A 26242-nucleotide genomic window follows, 5' to 3' on the forward strand; every position below is an offset into this window, starting at 1 on the left:
TGATTTATTTTTATCTTATTTTTCCCTATTTTGTTCCTCCCATCTTTTTTTCCCCTCTTTAGTAGTCTTTCTCATTTTAAGAGACTATTAGCTTTGAATCTTGACCTCAGCCACCCACACTGTACCATAAAGTTGGTGGGATCCTTGACCCTGGGCTAATAGAGTGACAACTGGTACCAAAGGCTGTAGTCTGGCAACGTTTCATCTCTCTCCGTACAGTTTTGCAGTAGGTTCTCAGTACATTTATTTATTTATTTTTAATAAGTAAGCTAGGCAAGTCTCAAAAGACTGGGAAGATCTCCAAGTTCAAAAAAGCACAGTGAAATTGTGGCTAGATAGGTAAGGAACCTTAAAGACTTTAACAATAAGGAGAAAATGTACTGAATGAATAAATGAAAGATTTTTAAAGAAAAGAATAGCCGCTGTCACAGATGGTGAGATATTTCCTTCTCTGAGAGAGGAGGGATACATTTAGATTTTACTTCAGTGTAAACTTTCAAGTTTAATTTAAAAGTTTCATGTTTGTTTATATGTTTGCTTCCCCATGAGCACAGTTTGATATACATTTTTAATAATTTTCATGTTGATTTACGTGACAGTTACATTTTAATAGTTTGACTATATATCTTGGACAATAACTTTGAACCGTTATTATAGTTCTATTTTTGTTGACTAGGAAAGACAATAATGTATGTGTGTGTGTATATACATGTATATATATCTGTTAAATTGCATATCTGAATTACCTTACATATGAAAAATTTTTATATGTGAAAATCACAATATATATCTATTCTCATAATTTGAGGTATTCTCATAAAAAATCATGTTCTTAAATTATAGTAAGAAAAAAACCTTTGTTTTTAACATGTACACAGGAAACCTCGACCTGTCTCCCAGTTGGTTGCACAGCAGGTTACTCAGCAGTTTGTACCCCCTACACAGTCAAAGAAAGAGAAAAAAGATAAAGTAGAAAAAGAAAAAAGTGAAAAGGAAACAACTAGCAAAAAGAACAGTCATAAGAAAACCAGGTAAATTTGAAGAGTGTTTTAATGGTACTTTTGAAATAATATAATTAACCATTTAATATTGTCTTTTAACACTGATATATAAAGTAGAATGTGAAATATGTAGAAATAAAAGATTTCATCTGTTTTACTATGTCATGAAAGTATTTTTTCAAGTTGAAGATATTAGAAACTAAATATGGAGGCCACAAATACAGGCTTAAGTGTGAGGACACTTTCTGTTTTTTGTTTTTGTTTTACTAGATTAAAAGACATTTGTGTTTGAACTATTTCTTTTTCACTCATAAAGCCAGGAGTGATATTCACAATACTGAACAGATATTTGCATGAATTCTAACCAATCAGAAGGGTCGTGAGTCCTGGCCGAACAGACAGTCATGATGCCCTTATCGTAAGTGCGCATCAGTGGAGTGGCAGCCCTCCATCTGACTCGGCCTTAGCTGCTGTCAGCTTCCTCTGTGATGCAGCTGTGACTGCTGTTGTAAAATCTTTACTGTAGTAAAATTGATAAGCTGTCTGCAAAATTAAGATAAAGCTATAAAAGCACAAGTAGGAGACCATTACTCCCAGTGTTTTTTGTCATGTTGAGGAAGATTCATGAATGATTGGCTTGATTAATGTTAATGATTTCAAGCATTTAATTATATTTTTGCGTTTAGTTACACATGAATATAGAGCTTTAAAGATAGATGTGCTTATTTTGTCATTTTTACTTAATTTAATATGCATTGCATGCTCAGAGACTTGGTAGAGAGAAAAGCTAGTTAAAAATTTTATCATCTTTCGTGTTTAGGCCAAGATTGAAAAATGTGGATCGGAGTAGCGCTCAACATTTGGAAGTTACCGTGGGAGATCTGACAGTCATTATTACAGACTTTAAGGAGAAAACGAAGTCACCGCCTGCATCTAGTGCTGCCTCTGCAGATCAACACAGTCAGAGTGGCTCCAGCTCTGATAACACAGAGAGGGGAATGTCCAGGTCATCTTCACCCAGAGGAGAAGCCTCATCACTGAATGGAGAATCTCATTAAAGTCTATTTTCTCCAGTTTCCGTTACTTCTCTCATACCATGCAAATACACAGATTATGCCAAGAAGTACCACATTTTCATGACAAACATATTCATGTACAATCCATGATTTGCGTTTTAATTAAAATAGAAATTTGTTAGAATTCGTTAGGTTTTAATTGCAATCTGTGCCTACCAAACATTTCCAGACTTAATGTTTTGGTCTCCACAGTTAAAGCTGCCATGAAAATGTGGTTGAGTTATTCATTATGCAGTGTTATTGGTAAGTCTATTTTCACTTTTAGTTTAGTGAATTCTAACACATAATTCTTGAATTCTCTACTATTGGCATGTAACGAATTTAAATTTTTATAACATAGTGCAAGCTGCCTAAATATGTATTATTTGAGAATTGTGAAACAAATAGTTATATGTATACAAGTCAAAGATCAACTTGATCAACTTAATCAACTATTGCTGCAACAGAATTTTCTTAATGGTTATCCTCTTAAATACACCTGCTGGTACTTGGTGTGGTTAAATAGGAAGATTGTTATTAAATAAAGAATTTGTATGAACCATTGCCAATGTTTTTGACACATTTTACTAAATTATTGTTTCTGAATTATGTTTTAGGTTTTATCTGTTTTGGGGGGGTTTGCTTATCTTTCAAAACATTCATTGTAATGTTTACTAGCAGACTAGTAAACAATAAAACATTGATTACGTAGCTTTATAATTCAGGTTTAGTGCTATTGTCATTGAACACTGGTATTTTCTGTATTGTATAGAACATTAAAATTCAAGTAATTATAAGCATTTGACGAAAACAGAATAGAAAAACTGTAATTTTAAGAGCTGCAATTTTGGAAAAGCTTTAACTTAATAATAGTTTTATCACTGTTTCCTTGCCCCAGACTTATCCAGGGTCATAGGCGTACGAATCTAATTAATACACAAATGGGAACTGTTGCACAGAACCAGGAAATAACTAATATTTAATCGGCTTAATTGGCCTCTTTATTAAATATAACAATTCTTATAAAAATTATAGCACCCTATTTTCAGAGACACTTGCCAGTTTATGCATTTATCAATATCCTAAAATTAAAAAAATATTTACAGCCCCACTTACTATTATGTAAATTTACCAATAAAATATTTTTATGACTACAGATTTTGCATTTTTGTTTGCAACTAATAAAAGTGTTTTATGTTGTCTTTAAAGATCCAACTTAGAAACCACACAGTACTTCTTAAATTCTAGGGTCTCCTGCTTTCTCTTAGCCATTTGTTTAGTACATATTTACCTGTGGGAGACTTTTGAACTATAAATGAACTTTAAATCATAATGTGGATACAAAATATCACATAAAAACATCATGATAGCATTTGAAGAAAGGAAACTGTAGACTCTGACAGTTGTGATATTTGGTGGTTTCATGTGGTAATGTAACTTTTTGTTTAATTGCAGTACTTTTTACAAGGCACTATGGTACTGTCTTTTTGTAAGATGCAAGTTGTGAAATACAGTTAATTGCATACAGTAAAAGTCTGTGATTAAAACATTTATATACCTCATTCTTTAGTGTTGTTAAGTGGAAGAATTTTGTTTTTAAGATACTTCCAGTGGAACCCCAAATAACTGGTATGTTCTTTTAAAACATGAAATTTTAAAATTTTATTATTTTTCATGTTTCAAATGTTTTTTATATATGCATATATATTCATTTTTTAGACATAGTAAAAATTGCAAGTATTAACTGTAATAGGGAAAATATAATATTTAAGTTAGAACTACTCTTTGGAGGTACTGGGTCTTCTCATGATGATCAAATACTTTCTAGATGTATTTTAAATGGACTGCAAGAGAGAATAATCGGACAGAAGATGGGATTTTACCTGAACGGAGCATGGTCATCTTTGTAAATAGTAAGGAGACACTGCAGCATGGAAATGAAGAGTGCTAACTGGTGTCTGGCATTTTAATCTCTTGTAGAGCCTAAGTTAGCTTGAGTGAGTCACTCCAGGTCATTTCCCCTCTGGTATACAGGGATAATGATAATCATGTCTAGCTCGTGGTGTTGTTGGATTAAATGTCAATCCATATACAGTTCTTAATATATTACCTGATATATACCCAATGCTCAGTAAAGGTGAGCCTTTATTGTCTTTATAGGTAAAATCCCATGTACCAAAACATAATGCTTTTTGGGTTTTTTTTATAACCAAAAATTATTTCCATGCCGTCTTGGATGACTGAAAGGAATTGTGTTCTACAGGTTAAACTGAATTTTTACACCAGATGTTTGCTCTGATCCCAGATGAGCTATCTTTCTATAATTAAAGAACTTGATGATATGCATTATGAGATGAGAAATGAGTTGAGTTGGCTACTTTGACATTTTGTTTTCCTTTCGTTAATTATAGTTACATTTATCTGCCTTTGTTTCACCCTACCTCAAATACACTTCCAAACCAGGAGACAGACCCCAGTTCTATAAATACTTATCTCTAATGTTCAAGTATGCAAAAAGATTCAGAGCCTGGGCTTAAGGTATATATTTAGCTCTGTTTCATCAACTTACCTTGTGGTTTTAATAGTGGATTCTTTTAGCCAAATTCTACACAAAAAGAGCATTTGGATGTTTTTCAGAGTTTATTAGCTTATTTTGATATAAGTAAGAGTGAAGATATAATTTGAGGCATACAAGAATACATATTCTTAAAACCTTTTATATTACACAGAAATAGTTGACTTAATAACTTAAAGGTTTTATTTTTATTAAATGCTTCCTAAAATTATAGTGATTATAGACAAAGTGAAAACATTTAAAAAGAAAAGACCTCAGCTTTTCTAAGTTGACCTATTTATTACCATTTTTTTAGACAAAAGTCCTCATTGCCTGACAATATTGTAATTTATTCATAGTATATGCATTTATGCTGAGTGGTCCAGAATTTTTAGTTTCCACTGACAGTCTTATTTTACCTGTTTCCTTGGTCTGCCACTTATCTCTTTCCTTAAATCTTTTAAAGACTTGAAGTAGGAACTGGGCCATTAATAGAAACTTCTGTACTGTACTTTGAAAATTAAGTGAAAACAGTGAATGTGTGTGTTAAGAAAAATCAGAGTAATACTTTGACTTAGCACTGGCTCCCCTCTTCAACCACAGGCACCTTCAGGTGTCTGGAACAACAAATGTAGAAAAACTGTAGAAAATGTCATCAGTGACAAAATAGTGAGCAGAATCAGGAGACAGCAAAGGTTACAGACTACACGATGTGACTGATCATTTTGTGAAAGCAGAAGGAAAAAAACGTTCCCTGGCTATTGAGGGTGATGAAAAAGAAGGTCTCCTAATAACCAAGGCAGGGAAGTGTAGAAATGGGAAAAAATGAGGGAGGCAGAAAGAGAATAAGCAGAAATATTAGGAGAAATTAGAAAATGGGATACTGGGATGCAGTTGATGACAGCAGAGAAGAATCACTAGGAAGGGAGAAAGAGAACAAACAGAAGAATTTGTCTTGGGAAGTCTCTTGTCTTGGAAAACATGATAAGTCATCTTCATAGTGATGCATTCATTGTTGCAGTTGTGTTTACTAGAGCAGCAACATGTGTAATAGCTATAAAATGATTTTCTTCAGAACCAGTTCACTTTTAGAAGCGTCATAGAGAACATTTACCTTGAATTATATGAACACTTCACTGTCTTGAATGCACAGCCCTGCTAGCCTGGATAATCTAAATGTTGCACTTTTTAATATGGCTTTGTATTGAGCCTGTGCAGGTATTCCTGCCTGTGTGGAATGGGCCAATTCTGGAGCATATGAAATGTCATGATAAGACCGGGTCCATATGTACTAGAAAAATCAAGTCGAGCTCTGAAAGCTTTCAGTTCTTAGGGACATGTTTCATGTTCTGAATTGCTTTTTGGTGGTGATTTCTCTCCCCTCCTTCAGTGAAAGTTGTAGACTATAATAGCTGTTTTATTACTACTTCCAGTATTTTCCTGATCTTGATTTTCTTCATGTTGGTATTCAATTCAGTGAACATTTATTGATTATATTTGTGTGCTAGGCACTGGTCTGGGGGTTGGTTTCAAAGAGGACTAAGATGTGGAACTCTCATACTAAAAATACATCCACAGAAGTAACAGAGAAGAGGGAGTGCTTGCCACTTTCCTTTCCTAGAAAATTCAGGCTTGCCCACTGTGAGTCCACATTGAAATTAGGATCTCACCTTGATACTTGCAGCTGATAATGTTGGGTGTTAACCAGTAACTTTAGCCAGCTACCATTTCATCACCCTAGCTTGAATTTTCGAAAGTTAGACCTTAAGCCATGTAATGTGAGATTATTATTTTCCTGTTCTAATGTTTAAAAGTCAGTAAACCATTGAATGAGATCTCCTGTTGCCTTTTTGTGAGGATATTGAGGAAACATTACATTTCTCAGAATCTAAATTAGAAATTTTGTTCAGACCTGTTTCAGGAAGAGCTTTACTTCAACCTGAGAAATCAATTTGCATGTTTCTTAACGAACAATGCAAATCACTGACTGTTTTCAGTGTTTGCTTTATTTGTGACAAATCTCAGATTAAAATCAGGCCTACTTTTAATAATTAGAACTCAATCATCTGTGTATTTGTATTCTGATGTTATTTTTGATCCAACTATATTTTTCTAGATTCCAATTTTTATCTACTTAACCTTTTTCATTGTGTTCTAAAGTTCCTCAAATCTCTTCAGTACAGTTCAATTCAGTTCAGTCGCTCAGTTGTGTCCGACTCTGCGACCCCATGAATTGCAGCACGCCAGGCCTCCCTGTCCATTACCAACGCTTGGAGTTCACTCAGACTCACATCCATCGAGTCAGTGATGCCGTCCAGCCATCTCATCCTCTGTTGTCCCGTTTTCCCCCTGCCCCCAATCCCTCCCAGCATCAGAGTCTTTTCCAATGAGTCAACTCTTCGCATGAGGTGGCCAAGGTACTGGAGTTTCAGCTTTAGCATCATTCCTTCCAAAGAATACCCAGGACTGATCTTTAGAATGGACTGGTTGGATCTCCTTGCAGTCCAAATTTCCTCAAATCTTTTCTGTAAATAAGACTAAATAGTAATACTTTAAAAATCTCAAAAAAGCTGCTTAATTTTAGTTGTGAGGATAAGCCCCAATGTGAAATTTTCAGGGCAAGTATCCAGTAAAATGCATCCAACTGAAATTCCTGTGGAGTGGAAATACACAAGTTTGGCAGGTCTTCAGTTAACATCCCGGGAAACCTGGATCTGCTGATTTACCTAGAAGTAGGGGATGTGAATGAAAGTTACTATTTCATCTTCATATTCTCATCAACTCTTATAAGAGAATTTAGAAGCTAAACTGGGTACCAAGATCTATTAATTTAAACTTCTTCATGTGTATTACTTTCACTGCTTTAATTCAGACTAACAATGAGGTTAGCCTGTGTTTAGAGTTGGGATACTGTTATAAAACCAGTTGGGGAGAAGACTCCTAAAGGACAAAAATGTAGTGAGAGCATTAAACAGGAAAGTAGGCTGGTTTCAAAATTAAAGAACTGAGTGATCTGGCCTTAGGTTGGAGAGAGAGCTTTTGTCTTTAATAAGAGATATATGAAAGACTATGATGTTTTCAATATACGATAAGGTAAATAATGTAAGGGCAACTTAATTAGAACAAAAAGAATTTTTAAACTTTATTTAAAATACAGAAATGAGAAAAAAAAACCATTTCAACATATGAAACCTATTAATATTTTTTAAGAAAGAAAAACATAGGACTGTTTAGGATGTAATTTCTATATAGAAAGGAATATAGATAACAAAAATTCTGACTTTAGTTTTCAACTAACCACTGTACTTCTGAAGTGTAATGGTATCAGAATTCTTTATTTTCATCTTTCAATTTTGAGGAATCTGGGTCCAGATGGCATGACTGTTCTAATTCTTATTTTCCCCGGGACTAAATTTCCCTACAAATCTAGACTTAATTTCACTGGCAGTAAATAATGATAGATTGTTATCTATTAACGGGAATAGACAGTTCCTGTAGATTTAACCAGGAAGAATTATAAGGATGGCCCATAGGATATTCCTTTCTCCCATCCCCACTCTGCCTCTTCCTACTCTCCCTCCTTTGTGGGCAGAATTAAACTAGCTGAATTCTGGGATTATTTGGGAGTGAAAAGTGAAAGTGAGAGCTGTTCAGTTGTGTCCGACTCTTTGCGACCCCATGGACTATGCAGTACTTGGAATTCTCCAGGCCACAATACTGGAGTGGGTACCTGTTCCCTTCTCCAGGGGATCTTCCCAGCCCAGGAATCGAACTGGGGTCTCCTGCATTAAAGTGTTACCATTTATTAGTTTTCTACTGCCACTTTTTTCCTAATCTTTTTGCCTACAGCTGAGTTTTTTTGAGCATGAAAAGAATCACTTTACTCTTTCATCTTCCCCCTTACCCTACCCTTTTTCCGTATTTGCTGGTCTGAGTGAACACAAAATGAAAATTTTTTGCTCCAACTGACAACATAGTCTTCCAACTTTTTCCTCCAGTCCAACAAGGTCTCTAGGAAGTGGCTTGTGAAAAATGAAGAAATTTTGCTAGAGGCCAATAAGAGGAGAGAATGATTTTCACTTTCAGTGTGAATTTCTGATTTTTTGTGCTCTGCAACTAGTCTGATTTCTATTTTTTTGATTGTAAATTTGTCTTATTCCTTAAGACCAATCTGAGAGATTTCCATGTAATATCTTTTTTTCCTTTTTGCTTTTAATCTGCATCACTTAGTTTAGCATTTATTTGTTCATAATGAGATAGCAAGGTATAAGGGAAAAAAACAAATACATACTTTGTATCCTCAAGGGTTTCCATTTGAATTATGGATCTTCATTATTAGCCATGTGGTTAATGAACTTCTCTAAATTTCAGGTTCCTTGTTTTTTATAAAGAATAAAATAACATCTGTTTCATATAGTTATCAGGATTGTTAGATTATGCAGACCTTTATAAAGTGAAATTTATGTAAAAAAAGTCTTTGAACTTCACTCTGAAAAGGTATAGAATTTACCTTGTCCCTCAAAGGATATCTTTTTTTAAGAAGTAATAAAATGTAGAATTGGAAAAGAAATGTTGAGCAGAACCTAAATTTGCTCTACAATGACTTGGGAAAGGTTTTTTAAATGTCATTAACTTGAGTGTCTATTATATATCCAACATGTACCAGGAGCTGCATGAAAAATCAAGATTAATCTTTTGAATATAAGATTGTTGAGATTTGGATTATCCTGAATCTGAGAGTTTTCCAGGTCTGGAGAAGGTCTCTATCTCTGTAATTTAACCAACAACCAATGTTGCTGTTTTTAAATTTCTTTTCATCCACCTAAACTAAACTTTTTTGACAGAATGAAGGGAAAATCAAAATTGATTAAAAATGTGAATATAGCCAGCCTGTCATTAGAGAATCAAGAGGGTGGTCTAGAGATGCAAAAATAGACTTAAGAACGTGTACATACACAAAGTAAATGAAATAAATGCCTAACCATTATGACATAAAAATATTTTAAATCACTTTCAATAATTTATAGTTAATTTTAGAAATATCAATATGTGTGAATCCTGGAAATGATCAGAAGTATTCACACAGCTCCTTATACTCCAGGATAACCAGTTAGGACAGTGGGTGGGTAATACAAAAGTCATATCTAGTTTTGGAATGCCATATATACTTTTTCAACAATTTCCTTTTTAATTACAGGATTAAAAGGGATCTAAAGGTCTAGAACCCTGATGTCAAGTAAAAGGATGATTGTTCTTCTCGATATGCTCTTCCCATATATTGTGCAGAAATGAATACTGCCATTCCAGTATTTTAACATTCTCTGGGTCATTAAATTATTATTTATTTTTATTACATTTAGTTTGTTGCAATAGAAACAATCGTAGTTAGCATCTCTTTAAATTAAACATACGTTGAGTACTAGCTCTTACTCTAGTTTCTTGTTACAATATCCTTTAGTTTTCTCTCAAAATCTATCTTCTGTTCTTACAGATGCTTTTATTATCCATCTTTGTATCTCATTAAGTTTTCTATTTATTTCTCTATGAATTGTAAGGTGTAGTGAAAGGATTATTGTCGCTGTTTTTACTTGCCTGTCTCCCCTTTTGGGGGCAGTACAGAATAGCCCCTTGTCTGGCATGTAGAACATATTCAATAAATGTTTATTGAATGAATAAGTGTGTTTTCATTCTATTCATACATCTTAACAGCATGCTAGTTTTACTTTTTTGTCAAGTAAGGCAAAAAGTTAATCCTTATACCGGGAGAAACTGAGGCTTAAATGTGTTAGTAAGTAGTTCCCATGGTCACAGAACCAGCTCTTATTTGGTGTAGGGATTCCAAATGAAGAACTACTGCTAATTACACAGCATTTCCCCATCTTGTTTCACATGGCCAAACTCTTCAAAGCTTCAGCTGCAATTTGAACAGTTTAACAGCATGATTTTTCTCCATGGAGAGAGAGAGAGAGGGACAGTGTGTGTATGTGTGTGTGTTTAAAGAGAGAGAGAGAGGGATGGGGTGTGTGTGTGTGTGTGTGTGTTTAAAGCCTCCTTCCTTTCCCTCACTTTTTGGCACTGTAGCTGCTTTCTGGCTGGCTCTCTCTCTGTCCCAGCCTCCACACTGCAGCCAGAATCTGCCTTCCAAAAGGCAGATGTTACCATGTTACTTCCTAATTTAAAACACTGTCAGTGGTTCACTGTTGTCTGCCACATTACCTTCAAACTCCTTGGTGTGCTAAACAAGGAATTCAGATATCTGGCCCCTTCAGCCTCCAGTCATCGCTCATCATATCCTCTCTTGCGTTTGCTTAACTGATGGTATCAAACTTCTCACAGCTCCCTGAACACAAGAGCCTGTTTCACTGATTCCTCAGCCTGGAATCACTTCCATTACCCCATTCAAGACTCTGGGGCCAGTTTTGCTATACTCAAAGGTTCACAAAAAACTGAAGTGAAAACTATGAATCACTGAAGTAGTTACCAGTAAAAGTGTATGGTGCACACAAACGAAAGACAGCAAACTGGTAACACTCAAACCAAAATATGCGATGAGGCTTACGGGTAGATTGTTATCAAGCAGTATATATGGTGTGAAGGCAGTGAGTGTGTTGTCTTCAGTGATTGGTTAAAGCATTACATTTTTTTTTTTTTTGCAGTTTAAACTTCAAACATTGAATATTTTATTCAACTGCTATTTTTTCTTATTTCTAAATTCTTTTTATTATACAAGTTACAGGTGTATAGCATTATAGGTTGCACTAGTAGTAAAGAACCTGCCTGCCAATGCAGGAGACCTAAGAGACCTAGGTTCAATCCCTGGGTTGGGAAGATCCCCTGGAGGAGGACTTGGCAATCCACTCCAATATTGCCTGGAGAATCCCATGAACAGAGGAGCCAGGTGGGCTATAATTCATGGGGTCGTAGAGTCCCTCAGGACTGAAGCAATTTAATCCACATATTCTGCAAAGTCATCACTACCATAAGTCTAGTTATCAACCATCACCATACAATTGACTCCCTTCATCTATTTGCCTATCCCCTGCGAGAATTTACTTAAAAGGGAATTGGTTAGTGGTTACCTCATACCGATTTTGGGGACTTAAATATTTAAGTTATGCTTATTATTTTCAGATGTATAGGCAAGAAGTGACCCAGATCAAGTTAAACTCTTATCCTGCAAAATATGCTAAATTAAGCTTTGCTTGTATGACCGGTTTTGTCTGGTCAAGGAATTTTCAAGTCTGGTCTCTGTTTCATTTTGACATTATGAAGTATCTCCTGACCCTGCCCGTAGGTTGGAGAAGGAAATGGTAACCCACTCCAGTATTCTTGCCTGGAGAATTCCATGTACGGAGAAGCCTGGTAGGCTACAGTCCACGGGGTCGCAAAGAGTCGGATACGACTGAGCGACTTCACCTTCACCTATTCTAACGTCTGTATGGTTGTATTGCACTTACAAATATTCACTGTCCCACCCCCATGCCCCAACTAGGGGTTTTTGTGCCCCAAGATACTCACAGTGCTTGGCACAAAGTGATGATCTATAAATGTTCAGTAAATGAATGGCGTGAAAATAGGGCTGAAGAAGAGGGAGAAGAACTGGAAAGCTCTCTTTAGGGAGATATTATTGCAAATGGTGAGTTGTGAGCTGGTTCATAAAGGAGTAAAAGCTTGGAGCTTAGAGTTACAGGAACTTACAACCTCGATGGGAGGCGGAATATGCATCCTCAACAGCATCAGGCATCTGCATTTGATATCTGCGTGAGAACGGCTCGAACCAACTCTATTACAGAATACGAGAGGCTAGGGAAGTCACTGCTGGATGAGGTTGGAGCGGAAAAGCGGCTTAATCAAGTGCCTTCTAAATACAAGGCGTTTTTCGTGCGTTAAGCAATTTAATCTTTATCACCATTCTATGATGAGGATATCATCTCCATTTCAGAGACAAAGACACCCGCTCAGAGAATTTAGGTCGCTCAGCGTCCCAAACTACCGTGTGGCAGAACCATAATTTGAAATTGGGTCAGTTGCCTCCAACGCCCCGCTCCTTTCGCCACACTTCTGCAGCGCAGTTGGGAGTTGCAGGGCTTGGGAGTCGCTCGCCCGGCAGTCCCCAGCTCCCAGAGCTCCGGACACCCCGGCCCACCAGGCGCGCCCCGCCCTCGCGCTCAGTGCGCCGGCGCGTCGGGCCGCCAGCCCTCAGGGAGGGGCCCGCGGCGGAGGCGGGGTCAGGACGCCGGGGCGGGGTGTCGGCGCGCTGGTGAAGGTGGTGGGAAGGGAGCGGAGTGGGGCGGGTGCGAGGCCGTGGCGGAGGAGGAACTTGTTGCGCTCGCGGCTGCGCGGTGCCGCTCCCTCGGTTCCAGTTCGCCCGGGCGGGCGCGGTGACGGCGGCGGCGGCAGCAGCGCTGGGCCAGCGCGATGCGGCGCTACCTGCGCGTCGTGGTGCTGTGCCTGGCCTGCGGCTTCTGCTCGCTTCTCTACGCCTTCAGCCAGCTCGCCGTGTCCCTGGAGGAAGGAGCGGGCGGCGTTGGCGGGAAGCCGCAGGCCGCAGCGGCTTCCTGGCTTGGGGGCGATGGACGCGGAGCCGGGAGAGGGGTGGGCAGCTCGGGCTCTGCGGCGCATCACGGCCGGTCAGACAGGTACGGGCCGTTCTGTCTTGGGGGGCCGGGGGTACGGCGGCACGGGGCTGGGGACTCGGCCTGGCCCGGGCTGCCAGCGAGTCCGCCTAGCGCCTCTCGCCGCCGGGCCCGCATCTCCCGCTCCTTTGCAGCCGACTCTGACCCTCTTGCTCGTTTCCCTCCTCTTCACCCCAGGGGTGAGCTCCGTGCTGCTCTAGCCCGAGAGCACACCACGCGTTTTGCGTTTGTCTTCTAACCTGTTCCTTAGGCACAAATTCAGAGCAGTTAGAAATTAATTTTCAACTCTTGACAGTTGTGTCTTCCTTTTCTTTCTTTCTTAGGATTTGTCGAAAATAAGGGGGGTCCTACAAAAACCTTCTTGCTTGCTGACTAGTGGGAATTCCCTCGTTTCCATGGCGTTCCAGTTGAGATATTTAAACAGCCGCCTGGCGCCCTGGTTCAGCTTTCCGCCTCCCTCCTAAATGAGGCGTCTAAATTTCCTGTTAACGCTTAAATTTTTCATCATTAGCCGATCAGCTAAATCTGGAGAGAGCATTTTCTGCTGATTGTGAGTTTTTCTTTAGGAAACAATCGATCTATTGTGAAACTTAGAGCAAGTTAAGAAAAATAAGCGATACTTAACATACGTCTTTTGTGAGTTGGGATAGAGGTGTCTTTCTTTAAAAAAAGGAATTTAAAAAGCACAGTGACTTAAGTGGATTTACGCAAATCACTGTCAGAGTTGGAATCAGTACGAGGTTTAAATGGAAAAAAGAATGCAACGCATTACGAATGCTTAACAAAATCTGAGCGTTCCCACTTCCTTGAAAAAGAGGCTCCTCCATTTGTGGGCAACTCTTACTCCGAGTACTCTTTTAGTAAGAGGCAAAGGCTGCTTTGATCGGATAAAATATCGGATTGGTAGGGGGAGGGAGCGCAGGCCAGCTATAGACTGTTGAAGGTTCTTCTCAAAAGTTGATGGCCATTCCTAAAATGAAAAGGAACGTTTAGGCAGAGGAGCAGCACGGAAAAGCCGGACTGTCGTGTTTTCACCCTGTGACTTGATTACAAGGGCTCTGTTCATAAAAGCAGAACTACTTTCCAGAGCCAGGTTTGTCACTGCCATTATCTGTCCTGGGAGAGGCAGTGACCGAAGATCCGGACGACTCATGAAAAGCTGGTCGAAGTCTGTTTTGTTCCTGTGAAGCATTTAAAGTTAAGGGAAGGAAACTGTTTTTGTATTGGGGAGAATTGAAAAGAAGAAACATTTTTGTCAAAACATTGAATGAAATTGAACTATGATATTAGCATTTCAATTTGATAGAATAACATGCATTTTTAGTGCCTTGTCTGAGATACTTAAATATTCTGTGACGAATTTTTATAAACTGTATTTGCTTGGCTAGCTAATTTTAACAGAATTGTGTTATTTGAAATTCAGAAAATAAGCGCTTCGGTTTTAAAAGATATTTTATAGACCCATTACTGACATCTGAAGTTTGATGTGTCAGAACCAACTAAAAGCTTTGTATTATAAGTCCTCTGAGCAGCATAACTCCTCAATTTAAATGAGGCATATATTTGAGTTAAAACTGAAGGTGTATCATTCTTTGTTAAAATGTTGTGAAGTACATTTCACCATGTGTGCACACATAAGAAGGGTGAGAAGAGGAACCACATGGAAAAGCTGGATTGCTTGGATCGCATGAGTTGATTACGGTCAGCAAAATTCCTAAAAGATACCAGGCTCTTTTCATTTTTGATATTATCATTTATAACATCTTTTTAGACTTCTCACAGAGTTCAGTCAATTTTTTTTGGCTATCATGGGATATGGAGTAGGTATTAACCTGCTTCCAGTGTATAAATTGTTTAGCCAGGATGCAGAGAGCATCAATACTGGACCAGGATTAGAAACTATGTATCTTTTGCTTGCTCTGCCAGTACTCTTTCTATAAAGCTGCTGTGATAAGACTCTAGTCTAGATAGTGTTTAATCAGTGAAAAATGGGGCTATAAGGCAAGCAACATCTGTTTTTTTCTTGGTAGGACTTGATTATCAATTATGTTATTACTTTTTTTTGAAGCAGTTTTAGCTCAAAGATTAAAACTACTATTTCTTTCTCTCATTTAAAACATGGGATTACAGTTGTATCTAATAGGTTCCATTGGTCAAATCTTAATAGAAAATATTCATTGCACAGTATTCCATGATAACAAAATACTTGGAAATGTCCTTTCACATTCTCAAAGTAAAAAGTCGAAAATGATGGAAATGGTTTTTAAGTGAAATTTATTATTAATTAGTCATTTTGTTTGGATCCATTATTTTGGTATTTAGAAAATGGGTAGATCTTAATGTCAGACAAACCTGTGGTGTCTTTCTGGCCCTGATTGCTGTGAAACCTTGACCACCTTTCTGCTTTACTTTTCTCACCTGTAAAATATAGTTTATATTTACCTTAACTAGCTCAAGTCATTAAAGAATCCGCCTGCAGTGCAGGAGACCTGAGTTCGATTCCTGGGTCAGGATGATACCCTGGAGAAGGACATGGCAACCCACTCCAGTATTCTTGCCTGGAGAATCCCATGGACAGAGGAGCCTGGCAGGCTACAGTCTATGGGGTCTCAAGAGTCGGACTTGACTGACTAAGCACACAGCACACACACAATCAGAATTCTTAGTTGTCAGTCATCAGAACCCATTAAAACTGACTTAATATAGTATTATATATGGACTGTAGACTATATATAATAGACTGCTGCTGCTGCTAAGTTGCTTCAGTCGTTTCCAACTCTGTGCGACCCCATAGACGGCAGCCCACTAGGCTCCCCCGTCCCTGGGATTCTCCAGGCAAGAACACTGGAGTGGGTTGCCATTTCCTTCTCCAATGCATGAAAGTGAAAAGTGAAAGTGAAGTCGCTCAATTGTGTCCAACTCTTAGGGACCCCATGGACTGCAGCCCACCAGGCTCCTCCATTCATGGGATTTTCCAGGCAAGAGTACTGGAGTTGGGGTGCCATTGCTTTCTCCTACATAATAGACTATATATATATATATCAGAGTCTCTCTCTCTCTGTGTATATATAGTATTACATATAGACTTACATAGGTTGTTAGAAGGAATATAATTAAAGGAAAAGTGCCTGTCAGCCATAGGAACCTCAAGGGCTGAGGAATCTTTCTCTGCTGCTGTAGACAGGCTTTGTTCGTGCATCTTTCCACTTCTTATAGTGTTTCATCTCAAATCTCAAGTAAAAATTCTAGAAGAAGACTCTTTGGACTTGCTTTTCATCACGTGCCCGTCCGTGGGCCAGCTGTTGTTGACTGGAATGGGGAACTCTGATTCTGTGGGCTATATCCCTTGCACATCTCTACTGCAGACAGAATCACATGACTGGTGTGGGAGAGGAGTGGCCTCTGTGGAGGGAAGTGAGAGACTCTCTGAAGCTGCTAACTATGGACAGACTGTATTACAGGTATTCGATCTACAGCACTTAATATTACCAGGTGTCAGTAATTCTCCAGAAGGAATTAAACCATTTTGTAACTAGATTCTCAGGATGAGTAATTTCTCACATTTCACTGATGAATCCTGGTAGTGGTGAACCGAGAGACTACTATGCACTTGAGTGATACCTTTTCTGGACTGTCCTACCCTTAGTGTGAGTGACTGTTACCTTGGGAGGTAGGCACCTTACTTTCCTTTGCAGATCTGGTCAGGCCCTCAAGTTATGGTTTCTGCTGGGTCCCAGGAACACCAGTAGGGCTTTGGAAACAGACTTCAGCTTTGCCCCTTATTGTCTGTGTTAACCTTGAACACATTTCCTCTTCAGTTACAAAGAGGTAAGAGTATCTATGATAACTGGGTTTTTTTGTGGGAATTGAAATAAAATAGCGTGTGTAGATTACTCGGTGGTGCCTGGCACAATAAAATTATAGATAATTCAGTGATGGTTTTGATCATTTAAATTTTAAGTGATTTTTTTTTTTCTTGATTTCTGACCTTTGGGGAAAATTCAGGCCCCAGTCCAGACCTACTAAACCAGAGTGCCAGGCAGTGGGGCCTGGGAATCTGTATTTTAGATATGTGCTCCAAGTTATTGTTATAAAACCAAAGACTGATTAAACCATTGATTTAACTGGGAATCATTTGACCACTATTTTTGCACTGTTGTTTTCTAGGGGAGAATTTTCTTCCCTCTTCCTTGTGCTTATTTTTGAAGAGGAGAGGAGTTAACCAGTGAACAGTGAAGAAGGCTGAATTATTTACTAAAGCCACTTTAAATCTCTGCTTTGTTAATGCAGCGACAGGTTATATAAAAACCAGTAACTTTGCACCTTGTATTTCAGTTCATTGATTACATTTCATGTATTTGTAATGTGCTTAGCACAAACTTAACTAGTAATTAGTTATTGTTCTGTGATTTTGGAAAGTGAAAATGATGAGGCAAGTGAAAAAATGTGTATTTTTTACTTAGAAATGCTATTTTAAAACCTTAAGATTATTATCTATGTGTCATACCTGTTTGAAATACTTCCCCCAGACATGTTGACTTAAATTTGTTTTTGGAGTGTATACTATGTGAAGTTCAAAGTTTAACTGTATTCAGATTGGCAGGTTTTTCTTTTATTTTGATTTTTGTCGTGTAGAAAAACTTTCTATCAGTGGGATTTCCCACCCTCTTTTTTTTTTACATTTAAATCTTTAATTCAGTTTTTTTTTTTTTTTGGAGAGAGGATAGGTTGTACAGTGTGATGCTAACTTATTTTTTGAAATAACTGTTCATTGCCATTTGTATGTAAACAATTCTTTCTCACTTCCTGAATATTCCTGAAACTAGATATTTAAGAAAAAGAAAACTGTTTAGAGCTAGAAACTAATCTAACTTGTCTGAAGACAATTTTTAGGTAAAAATGAGTTGTGCAGGTACTTATCTTTAAATAGTGGTGGTCAGAACCATGGGACTAGTCTCCTCTAACGTGGCTGTGAGCATCTTCGTTTCTCTTGCAGTCACAGTGAAGGTATCTGTTCATGCCTTAAGGTGCATCATTGGTGAGGCACCTCATTCAGACTTCCACATTGTTATGCTGGATATGCCTAGACATATCCCCGACTCTCCTCAGTATGCATGGTTTTCACTAAAGCCTCATGGTTATCATGGATGTTTTGAAATGAAAAATACCTTTTCCAGTTGAATTTAAAAGTATAAGTGACCTTCCAGTATTGGATTTAAGTAAATTTGAAGTTTGAAAACTGTTATCGTGGAGAGCATTATTACTGTTTAATGCTCTGTTTAATCTCCAGAGCGTGATGCCTCAATATTTAAAACATTTTTCAGCTACTGAAATTTGTGACCTGTTTGTTTTTTTAAACTTTTGAAGTAAATGTAAGTTTACAGGAAACTTCATGGACATCCCATTTAATCTTCACTCAGTTTTTCCCCAATAGTGACATCTTACATGAGCTTGCTATAGTACCTCTGTATCTGGAATATCCGTGTATGAACGTAGTGGAGTGCTAGAACCCCAGAAATTGACACTGTACAACCCATACACCATCTTCAGACATCACCAGTTTTACATACACTTGTGTGTATGTGTAGTTTTATGATGTTTTATCAATAGGTAAAATTCATGTCACCACCCCCACAGTCAGGATACAGACTGTTTTATCATCATGGAGAGTCCCGTGCTATCCCTTGATCAGTTTGTGTCTAGACAAGCCACCTAGTTAGAAACATTAAGCCTATGAAGCAGGAGGGTGAGCCTTAGGAAGTTTTATTTCTGTCTGATCCACGGTGGAAAAACTTTGCATTTATGAACTTTACTGATTCTGGATATTATTACTTACTGAAGACATACCCATTTGGCTCAGCTACAGTTTTATCCCATTAAATATATTGAAGTTATCTTTTTGAATTTTGTATATCTAATGTTCCATTTTCCAGTAGTCTTAAGGCATAAAAGCAAAAGCAACTAATAGCCAGAACTTGGATAAGTCACCTTTACTTTTCCAGCATTTTAAAGATTTTTTTTTCTGGCCTGACAGTGCAAGTACTATCATTGCTAGGTTAGTTGCTTTTCCTAATTTATTGTTTGTAGTGATGGCTGCTGGTATGTAATGAGTTCTCAGTATGAGTTTCTACTTTTTTCAGTCTTTAAAACCAGGTTTTCATAAGTGAGAGAATGTAAGCTTGGAAGATAGAAACCTTAAGTAAATTATGTCTCCTCTTGCCAGCAGCACCTCAGTGTTTCATGTGTGTGTTTTTTTTTAATAAGGAAAATGTATACTCACTAATGCATATGTTTTATATTTTCGTTAAAGACAGAAAACATTCTTCCTATAAACTGTGTTTTCTGACATTGAGTTATTATCAAGAAACTTAGGTAAAACTTGACATTTTTTTCCCCCTGGTTTATCTGCATTAATCAGTTTACAATGGTTACATGTTCCAGCAGTTCCTCTTGTAGGAATACGTACTCACACTCAAGAGAATTGCAAACATATGTTCACCTTAAAATTGTACATGAATCTTCATAAAAGCATTATTTATAATAGCCAAAACTATCAACGACCCAAATATTCACTAATTCAAGAATGGATAAAGAAAATGTGGTATATATATTCATTTATGAAAGGGAATATTATTTGGCCACCAAAAGGAATGAAATGTGCTGATAAGTGCTGCAGTGGGTGGACCTTGAAAATAAGCTAAGTGAAAAAAAGTCAGACTCAAAAAGCCACATACTAATGATTCCATTTATCTATGGAGACAGAAAATAAATGTGTGATTCCTTAGGGCTAAGGGATTGAGTAATGCAAGTTAAGGCAGAAAATGGTGTTAATACATAATTTCAGATAATCATTTCTACAGAAAAACTTAGTCATTTTCTTGAGACTTCATTTTCTACTGTTGGAAGATTTGACAGGAGACGGAATAACTAGCTTCCTTCCTTAAATAAAGGTGTTGTTTATAAATAAATTGTGGACTTGAAAGAAAGGTTAGATAATGTCTGTGTCTGAAAGATAGGGATACCTATTTGAACTGTTTTGTTTTGAGGCTTAAATGGACTTGAAAGCTCTTGAGTCTGGGAAAAAATCTCAGTTGTTGCCGCTTCTGAGCCTAAGGAAATGCAGAAGTTAAAAACTAGGTGACCACACCTGGAAGGGGACAAACATAAATTTCCTTATCAAGTTGTTCATTTTACTGATCTGTACACGTTTTCTTTTTCTTATTTTTTAACCATTTAAGGTATGTTAACGTTTCATGCTGTGCTTGAGAATGCTGCCCCTTTCAAGAAAAACCACATTACAATGTCAGTTTTTTCCCATTGATTTAAAATTCTGATTTAGTTCTTTGTGCAGTAGTATACAGAATTACTCAGGCAGGGTTTTAAAAACTACTAGTGCCTGGCCCTGGAGAAGGCGATGGCACCCCACTCCAGTACTCTTGCCTGGAAAATCCCATGGACGGAGGAGCCTGGTAGGCTGCAGTCCATGGGGTCGCTAAGAGTCGGACACGACTGAGTGACTTCACTTTCACTTTTCACTTTCATGCATTGGGGAAGGAAATGGCAACCTACTCCAGTGTTCTTGCCTGGAGAATCCCAGGGACGGGGAGCCTGGTGGGCTGCCGTCTATGGGGTCGCACAGAGTCGGACACGACTGAAGCGACTTAGCAGCAGCAGTGCCTGGCCCTGTTTTCAGAGTTTCTGATTTGACAGGTCTGGTGTAGGGGTCTCTGGTGATTTCACTGTGTCCTGGATCTGAGACCCCCCTGTCTTAACCTGTTGGCATTTGTGAGAGGTGGACTGAGAGATCTTGCAAATATGACATTTCATAGATCTTTCACTGTAAGAACAGTTACTTAATTGAATTCATGATGATGGGACATGGTTTAGTGACTGTGGCTTCATACTTGCTTACTTCAGTAAACTCAGGCTTCCACTGTCCTGAATTACCAGCTAGATTCTTGTTTTGAGAAGAAATAACAATGAAAATACATACATTTTGTATTGTAAGTTGCTGCTGTTTTGTGTGTGGTTTCTTTTTTTTAGCTCCAACCTGCAGTCTAAGAAGAAATTTGATCCTCCTGTTTAGCTTGTGAAATACAGTGAAGCTGAGATAAGTGTAGAAAAGTGAAACTGAACTGTGAATATCAGCATGATTTCTTATTTCCCACTTAAAACATCATATGTGTAGCTTGGATTCAAGATTAGTTTAAAAGCATTTAAAGATCTTTTTCCATTCTACCAGCATTTGTGGCTTAAATTTTGCTTCAGGATAAGCAGATGTTTTGTTTGGCTGAAATGGATTTTTTTTTCTAGGGGGAATGTGTGCAGTTCATGAAGGAAAATTTTAGAAGTATGCCAGTATTTTCTGTGTCATCTGAGAAGGAGATCTTATTATATATTAGAGAATTCATGACTAAAAAACTTTCCCAGTTTGTAGTATTTTCTGCCTAAAAGTTTCACAGTTCTGTTTAAAATAGTGGTACCCTAAGGGAGAAATCAATTTCCAGAAATCCTCATTACCGTAGCAGGTTGGATTTGCAGTTTTGTTGCTGTAAAATAGAACAGTAAGTTTTTATGTTATTGAGTAAATTCCTTGTTAGTTTTAAGCCTGAATACTCACATAGGTTTCTGTCTCACTCTGTTAGGTGTAAAGAGTTCTCTCTGTGTTACTGGAATCCCTATTGGATGCTGCCCTCTGATGTTTGTGGAATGAACTGCTTTTGGGAAGCGGCCTTTAGGTAGGCACTTAATATTTAATTGGTAGATCAGTGTAGGTAAGATCAGATAGTAGATAATACATTTTTAACTGTAACAGATCAGAAAAAGGTTTCTTTTCTTGTAATCTAATATTATCATAAAAGTAAATAATTCATTTTCTGATTAGGTTTTCTTTTTTCTCCCACTTTGAAGTAGTTATGACCAATTTTTAAATCCATACTTTGCGTGAAATGCTCTAAAATTTTTTAGGTGTTATTAAGATAACCCATTGTTCATAGAACAATTTATGGTCTAATTTTAGATAATAGGTGATAAAATGATAAACAGATATTGAATATAGACTTCCACTGACATTTACAGGCATATGCCATTTATCTAATTTAAAGCTGGTATACTAAAAAAAATTTGTAGGTAGATGGAGACAACTGGGGAAGGGTTAAGTGGTCATTAGCAGAGGGATTGAATATTTGGGAATGGGAGGAAAAAGACAAATGTACAATGAAGAACCAAATGATGTGACAATGTTTATTGACCCTTTTTAAAAAAGCTTTTGAAGAGTGTGGCTTTGTTCACTTATCAGGATAATGAAGGCACAGGGTTGGCTGACTCTCTGGTACCTCCTGCTTCTCACCGTCAATGAGGGAAACAAGTGTTGGTAGAAATGGAATATCAGACTCTGAGATAGAGGCAGGAGGAGAGTGAGCGAATAGCCTGAAATGCCCTCCCCAAGAGTAACATTGCTTTGTGATTCATTTGAATTTTAATTCTACTCATTCCATTTGCCAGGCACAGTACTAGATGGTAAGAATCAGACTGAGTCTGGTTAACATGGCCCTGTCCTTCTGGAGCTTACATTCTGATGGAAGCTTCAGATCTGAGATTATAGTAGAGGGTGACAAGTTATAGCCAAGATGACGGGAGAGGCAGGTGGTCATCAGATGGGATTATCTTAAGGCATTAAGGAAGGCTTTTTGGAGGGGTTGACTACATGATGAACAGGAAATTAGCCAGGCTTAAGGACAGGAGGTGATACATTCCAGGTGGGAAGAACTGCATTCTTAATCAATACTAGGAGTGTGTATTTTTAAATTCTTATAGTCCAGATATATTATGCAGCCCACAAACAACTGGGAAGATATCGTTGAAATCACGTATTTTAATCTGGTTGCTATGGAAAAGACTGGATGAATGAAATTCTAATATGGGTCAGTCAAGTCAGATTATGTAAACTTTTAAGAATTAACTTTTAAAGATAATCTTACCATTCAGCTTGTTCATAATTTTGGAGAGTAGGAGCTCCACATTTTTCCTTCTTTAAAGAGTTTGCTAATGAATAGAGTATTGACAAGCTCCACTTGTTATCTCTGGTCTTGTGACATAAATCTATTCACTCTGAAAGCTGGGTAAGCTTGAAAGCCCCTGTATTCTCTGATTTATACAACCCAGACCCTTTTGTAAGTTCTGGCATGAGTAATAATCTTCCTACTCCTTTACTGCAGGAGCAGCCTAGAGAAGCTGACCTAATCTGAATCCTGGAGCTCTGCTTAATATTCCTTTTGTTTGAGCCTCTCCAACTCATTATTTCCCCAACACTCCCATGTATTCCCTGGAAGGAATTCCATGTGGATGGATACATGATATTGCAAACCTTGTGCTTTTTACTGTCCTAAATTGGAGATTTTAAAAGTTATACATCCAAAGTGTAATTCTGAAACCATTTTAGGTGCAGGTGTGCATTTTACTATATGTGTACATATATGTATCTGTACATACTACTGTAACATACCGTTACATGTATCGTATCATGTAAAATCTCTTAAACTTAGCATATGATCAGGCCAGCCAAGATGGCTTGTTCTTTTGCTCTCTGTACATTCCCTCTCCACCACTGCCCACTTTACATTCACCCTACTCACATGACTGACCTTCCTGCGTACTTGCCCCTAAATGGACTAGTGAGTGTTCTAACATTTAAATCAGAACATCTCCTCTGTGATAGCTTATCAAAGGGATGGTAAGAGGCCTGCCCCTCTGCTGGTTTCCCTGGTAACCAGTGAGCCAACCTGAGGTCAGTTCTCGATAACTGGTGATCGTTCCTTCCCCAGAGGCAGACACTGCTGCCTGTCCTCTGCACACGGTGGGGTGTTGCTGCAGGGCCTTGCCTCCTATGTGTAAACTCCCCTTGTCCATTAAGCCACTGATGTCCCAGTCGCCTGACTCCAGCCTCCTCCTCCTGTCTTGGAACTGAGCGAGTACAGGCTTGCAGGCCTGCATGCTGCAGTCCAGCACGTGTAGTTTCTTGCTTTAAACTTGGGAATCCCATATTTATTTGGCCTGTTCAAACTGGCAGACAAGCCAAAGTGCTGTACAGCTGCTGTGTCATTCTCATGCTCCATTTCAGTATTTAATTAACACCGCATTTCGGCCTGACTCGAGAGCTTCTCCACCCACCTAGGAAAACATCTTGGAAATCCCCTCTGCCAACATTAGGACTCCCGTCTTGTCTGGCAGCAGTGGGCCCTAAGCTGGCACCGTTTTCTCCTCCTCAGACTTGTCTCAGAGTTCCCAGTTTGGATTCTTTATATATTTTGATCTTTTCTGGAGGGTTAATTCCTCCCAATTGATTTATTATACAGTGATCATAAAGTAACATCAGTTCAGTGGCTCAGTCCTGTCTGACTTTTTGCAACCCCATGGACTGCTAAAAGTAACATAAAAAACCCAAAATCTCTAGGACACCCACCACCAGTGTTTTGTCCATTTCGTGCATGTGCTTTTGGTGATTTGTATCTGCATCTGAGTGTTTGCTGGCTGACTGTGCCCCAGTGCTCACACCTCGTCTCCCTCCTCTGTCCTTGAAACAACAAGGACGAAGTCCCTACAGCACCTGCTTCCAGCCCTTTCTCTTCAAGCATCCTTCCTTTATTTTTTCTCTTCACCAGCAAGCATTTATAAGAGTATCTTCTGGCTTTACTTCCTTAAAAAACAAAACAAAAAGCAATCTTCTCACCCCAACTGTGAGCAGCAGCCGCTTCTGACCCGAGGTCACCTCTGATGTTGGAATTGTTCTGAGGCCTCGTCTGCCTCCTTGTTACCCCTTCCTCTGTCTTCCTTTCAGTGCTGTCTCCATCTCTGGCTCTTGAGACCAGTGTCCCAGGGTTTGTTTCTCTCTGCCTCTGGACTCCTTAGGACTCTGCTCTTTCCCCTCTCCCTGGATGGTCATGGGATCACCTGTTTATTTGGTCTCTTCATCAGAGCTCTTTGCTGGCTCCCGAGCTGTGTTTGCAGCTGCACTGGGGTGATTTTTGCCTGCTGACTCGTTGTGGCTCATCACGCCTCCCCTTGTCTGGGTTTTGTATCTTCATGCGCTGTGGACTTTGCATGTGTCAGTCCACAGTGACTATTCCTGCTCGTCTCCTTTCTTGCCCGCACTCTTGCCGGCCTGCTCCTTTCCCTGCCTGAACTCCCATGCCATCACTGCTCATCCAGCCACTGTGATCTCACTTCCTGCCCACCTCTTCTTCCTTCTCTGTATCCTCTCGCTTAGCCGTACCTGCTCCATCTCCTGTGGTTGTGAATTGTTACCCATTTCAAGAAGTGCTGGCTTTGTAGACGGACACCAAGGATTGCTCATTATGTAAGCCCCATTATTTAGCCAGGTGCTTGGCAACCAGTAAACGACTAGTAATAATTTCCCCCAGCATTTCCAGACTTCAGGTTAGATGTTTGTGCAGTAAGCCCTCTTAGCAACCTCAATTGTTTTCTAGTTAAAAAGTTACCATGCTTTCTGTTTAAATCTTTAAAAAAATCTGTTCTTCACAACAGGCTGTAAATTGTATGAGGTTCGGATCGTGGCTTTCTGGCTTATCCCATGTCTAGCATGTGAAAGGAGTTCAAATATTACAAAGAATGGATAATCCCTTGTGTTCTAAAAATTATACAGATTTAAGCCTACACCAGCATTGTGTGTCACCATAACTTTAGCATTCATTATTGGGAATCATAGTTTTGCCACCTGTTAGAGTAAAATGATATTTTATTATTGGTTTATATTCATTGATTGTTTCTTGAATATATTTCTGTATTTGTTTATCTTTTAAAAGTTTTGTTTGCATTGTCTGTATTGATATTTACCTGTTTGGTTTTTAATGCTTACTTTATGAACTCTAAGAATATATACTCTACTTTTGACATTGATTACAAATGTTTACCTAATCAGTTTAATTTTAAAATTTTAGCTATCTTTTCATTATATAATCTCTTAATTTAAATATTATT

At 38.3% G+C, this 26242-nt stretch overlaps 2 protein-coding genes across 13 annotated transcripts in view; both read left to right on the forward strand.

The window, feature by feature from the left end:
- YAF2 (YY1 associated factor 2) overlaps positions 1 to 10283 on the forward strand; it is an 85574-nt gene extending 75291 nt beyond the window's left edge. For 5 of the 9 annotated variants that reach the window (XM_027967438.3, XM_015094733.4, XM_027967439.3 and 2 more), the window contains 2 exons: positions 879 to 1031; positions 1822 to 10283. In XM_027967438.3, coding sequence (XP_027823239.1) covers positions 879 to 1031; positions 1822 to 2059 — 391 coding nt within the window. In that variant the 3' untranslated portion in view covers positions 2060 to 10283. Of the gene's footprint in view, positions 1 to 878; positions 1032 to 1821 lie in introns of those variants that run through there. The other 4 variants (XR_006059335.2, XR_003588817.3, XR_003588816.3 and 1 more) reach the window with 2 other exon arrangements.
- A 2688-nt stretch (positions 10284 to 12971) lies between these two features.
- GXYLT1 (glucoside xylosyltransferase 1) overlaps positions 12972 to 26242 on the forward strand; it is a 54727-nt gene continuing 41456 nt past the window's right edge. For 2 of the 4 annotated variants that reach the window (XM_027967442.3, XM_012174485.4), the window contains exons 1-2: positions 12972 to 13249; positions 21892 to 21984. In XM_027967442.3, coding sequence (XP_027823243.1) covers positions 13029 to 13249; positions 21892 to 21984 — 314 coding nt within the window. In that variant the 5' untranslated portion in view covers positions 12972 to 13028. Of the gene's footprint in view, positions 13250 to 16250; positions 19030 to 19510; positions 21985 to 26242 lie in introns of those variants that run through there. The other 2 variants (XM_060412754.1, XM_027967443.2) reach the window with 2 other exon arrangements.

Source organism: Ovis aries, chromosome 3 (genome assembly GCF_016772045.2).
Source record: "Ovis aries strain OAR_USU_Benz2616 breed Rambouillet chromosome 3, ARS-UI_Ramb_v3.0, whole genome shotgun sequence".
Taxonomy (NCBI): Eukaryota; Metazoa; Chordata; class Mammalia; order Artiodactyla; family Bovidae; genus Ovis; species Ovis aries.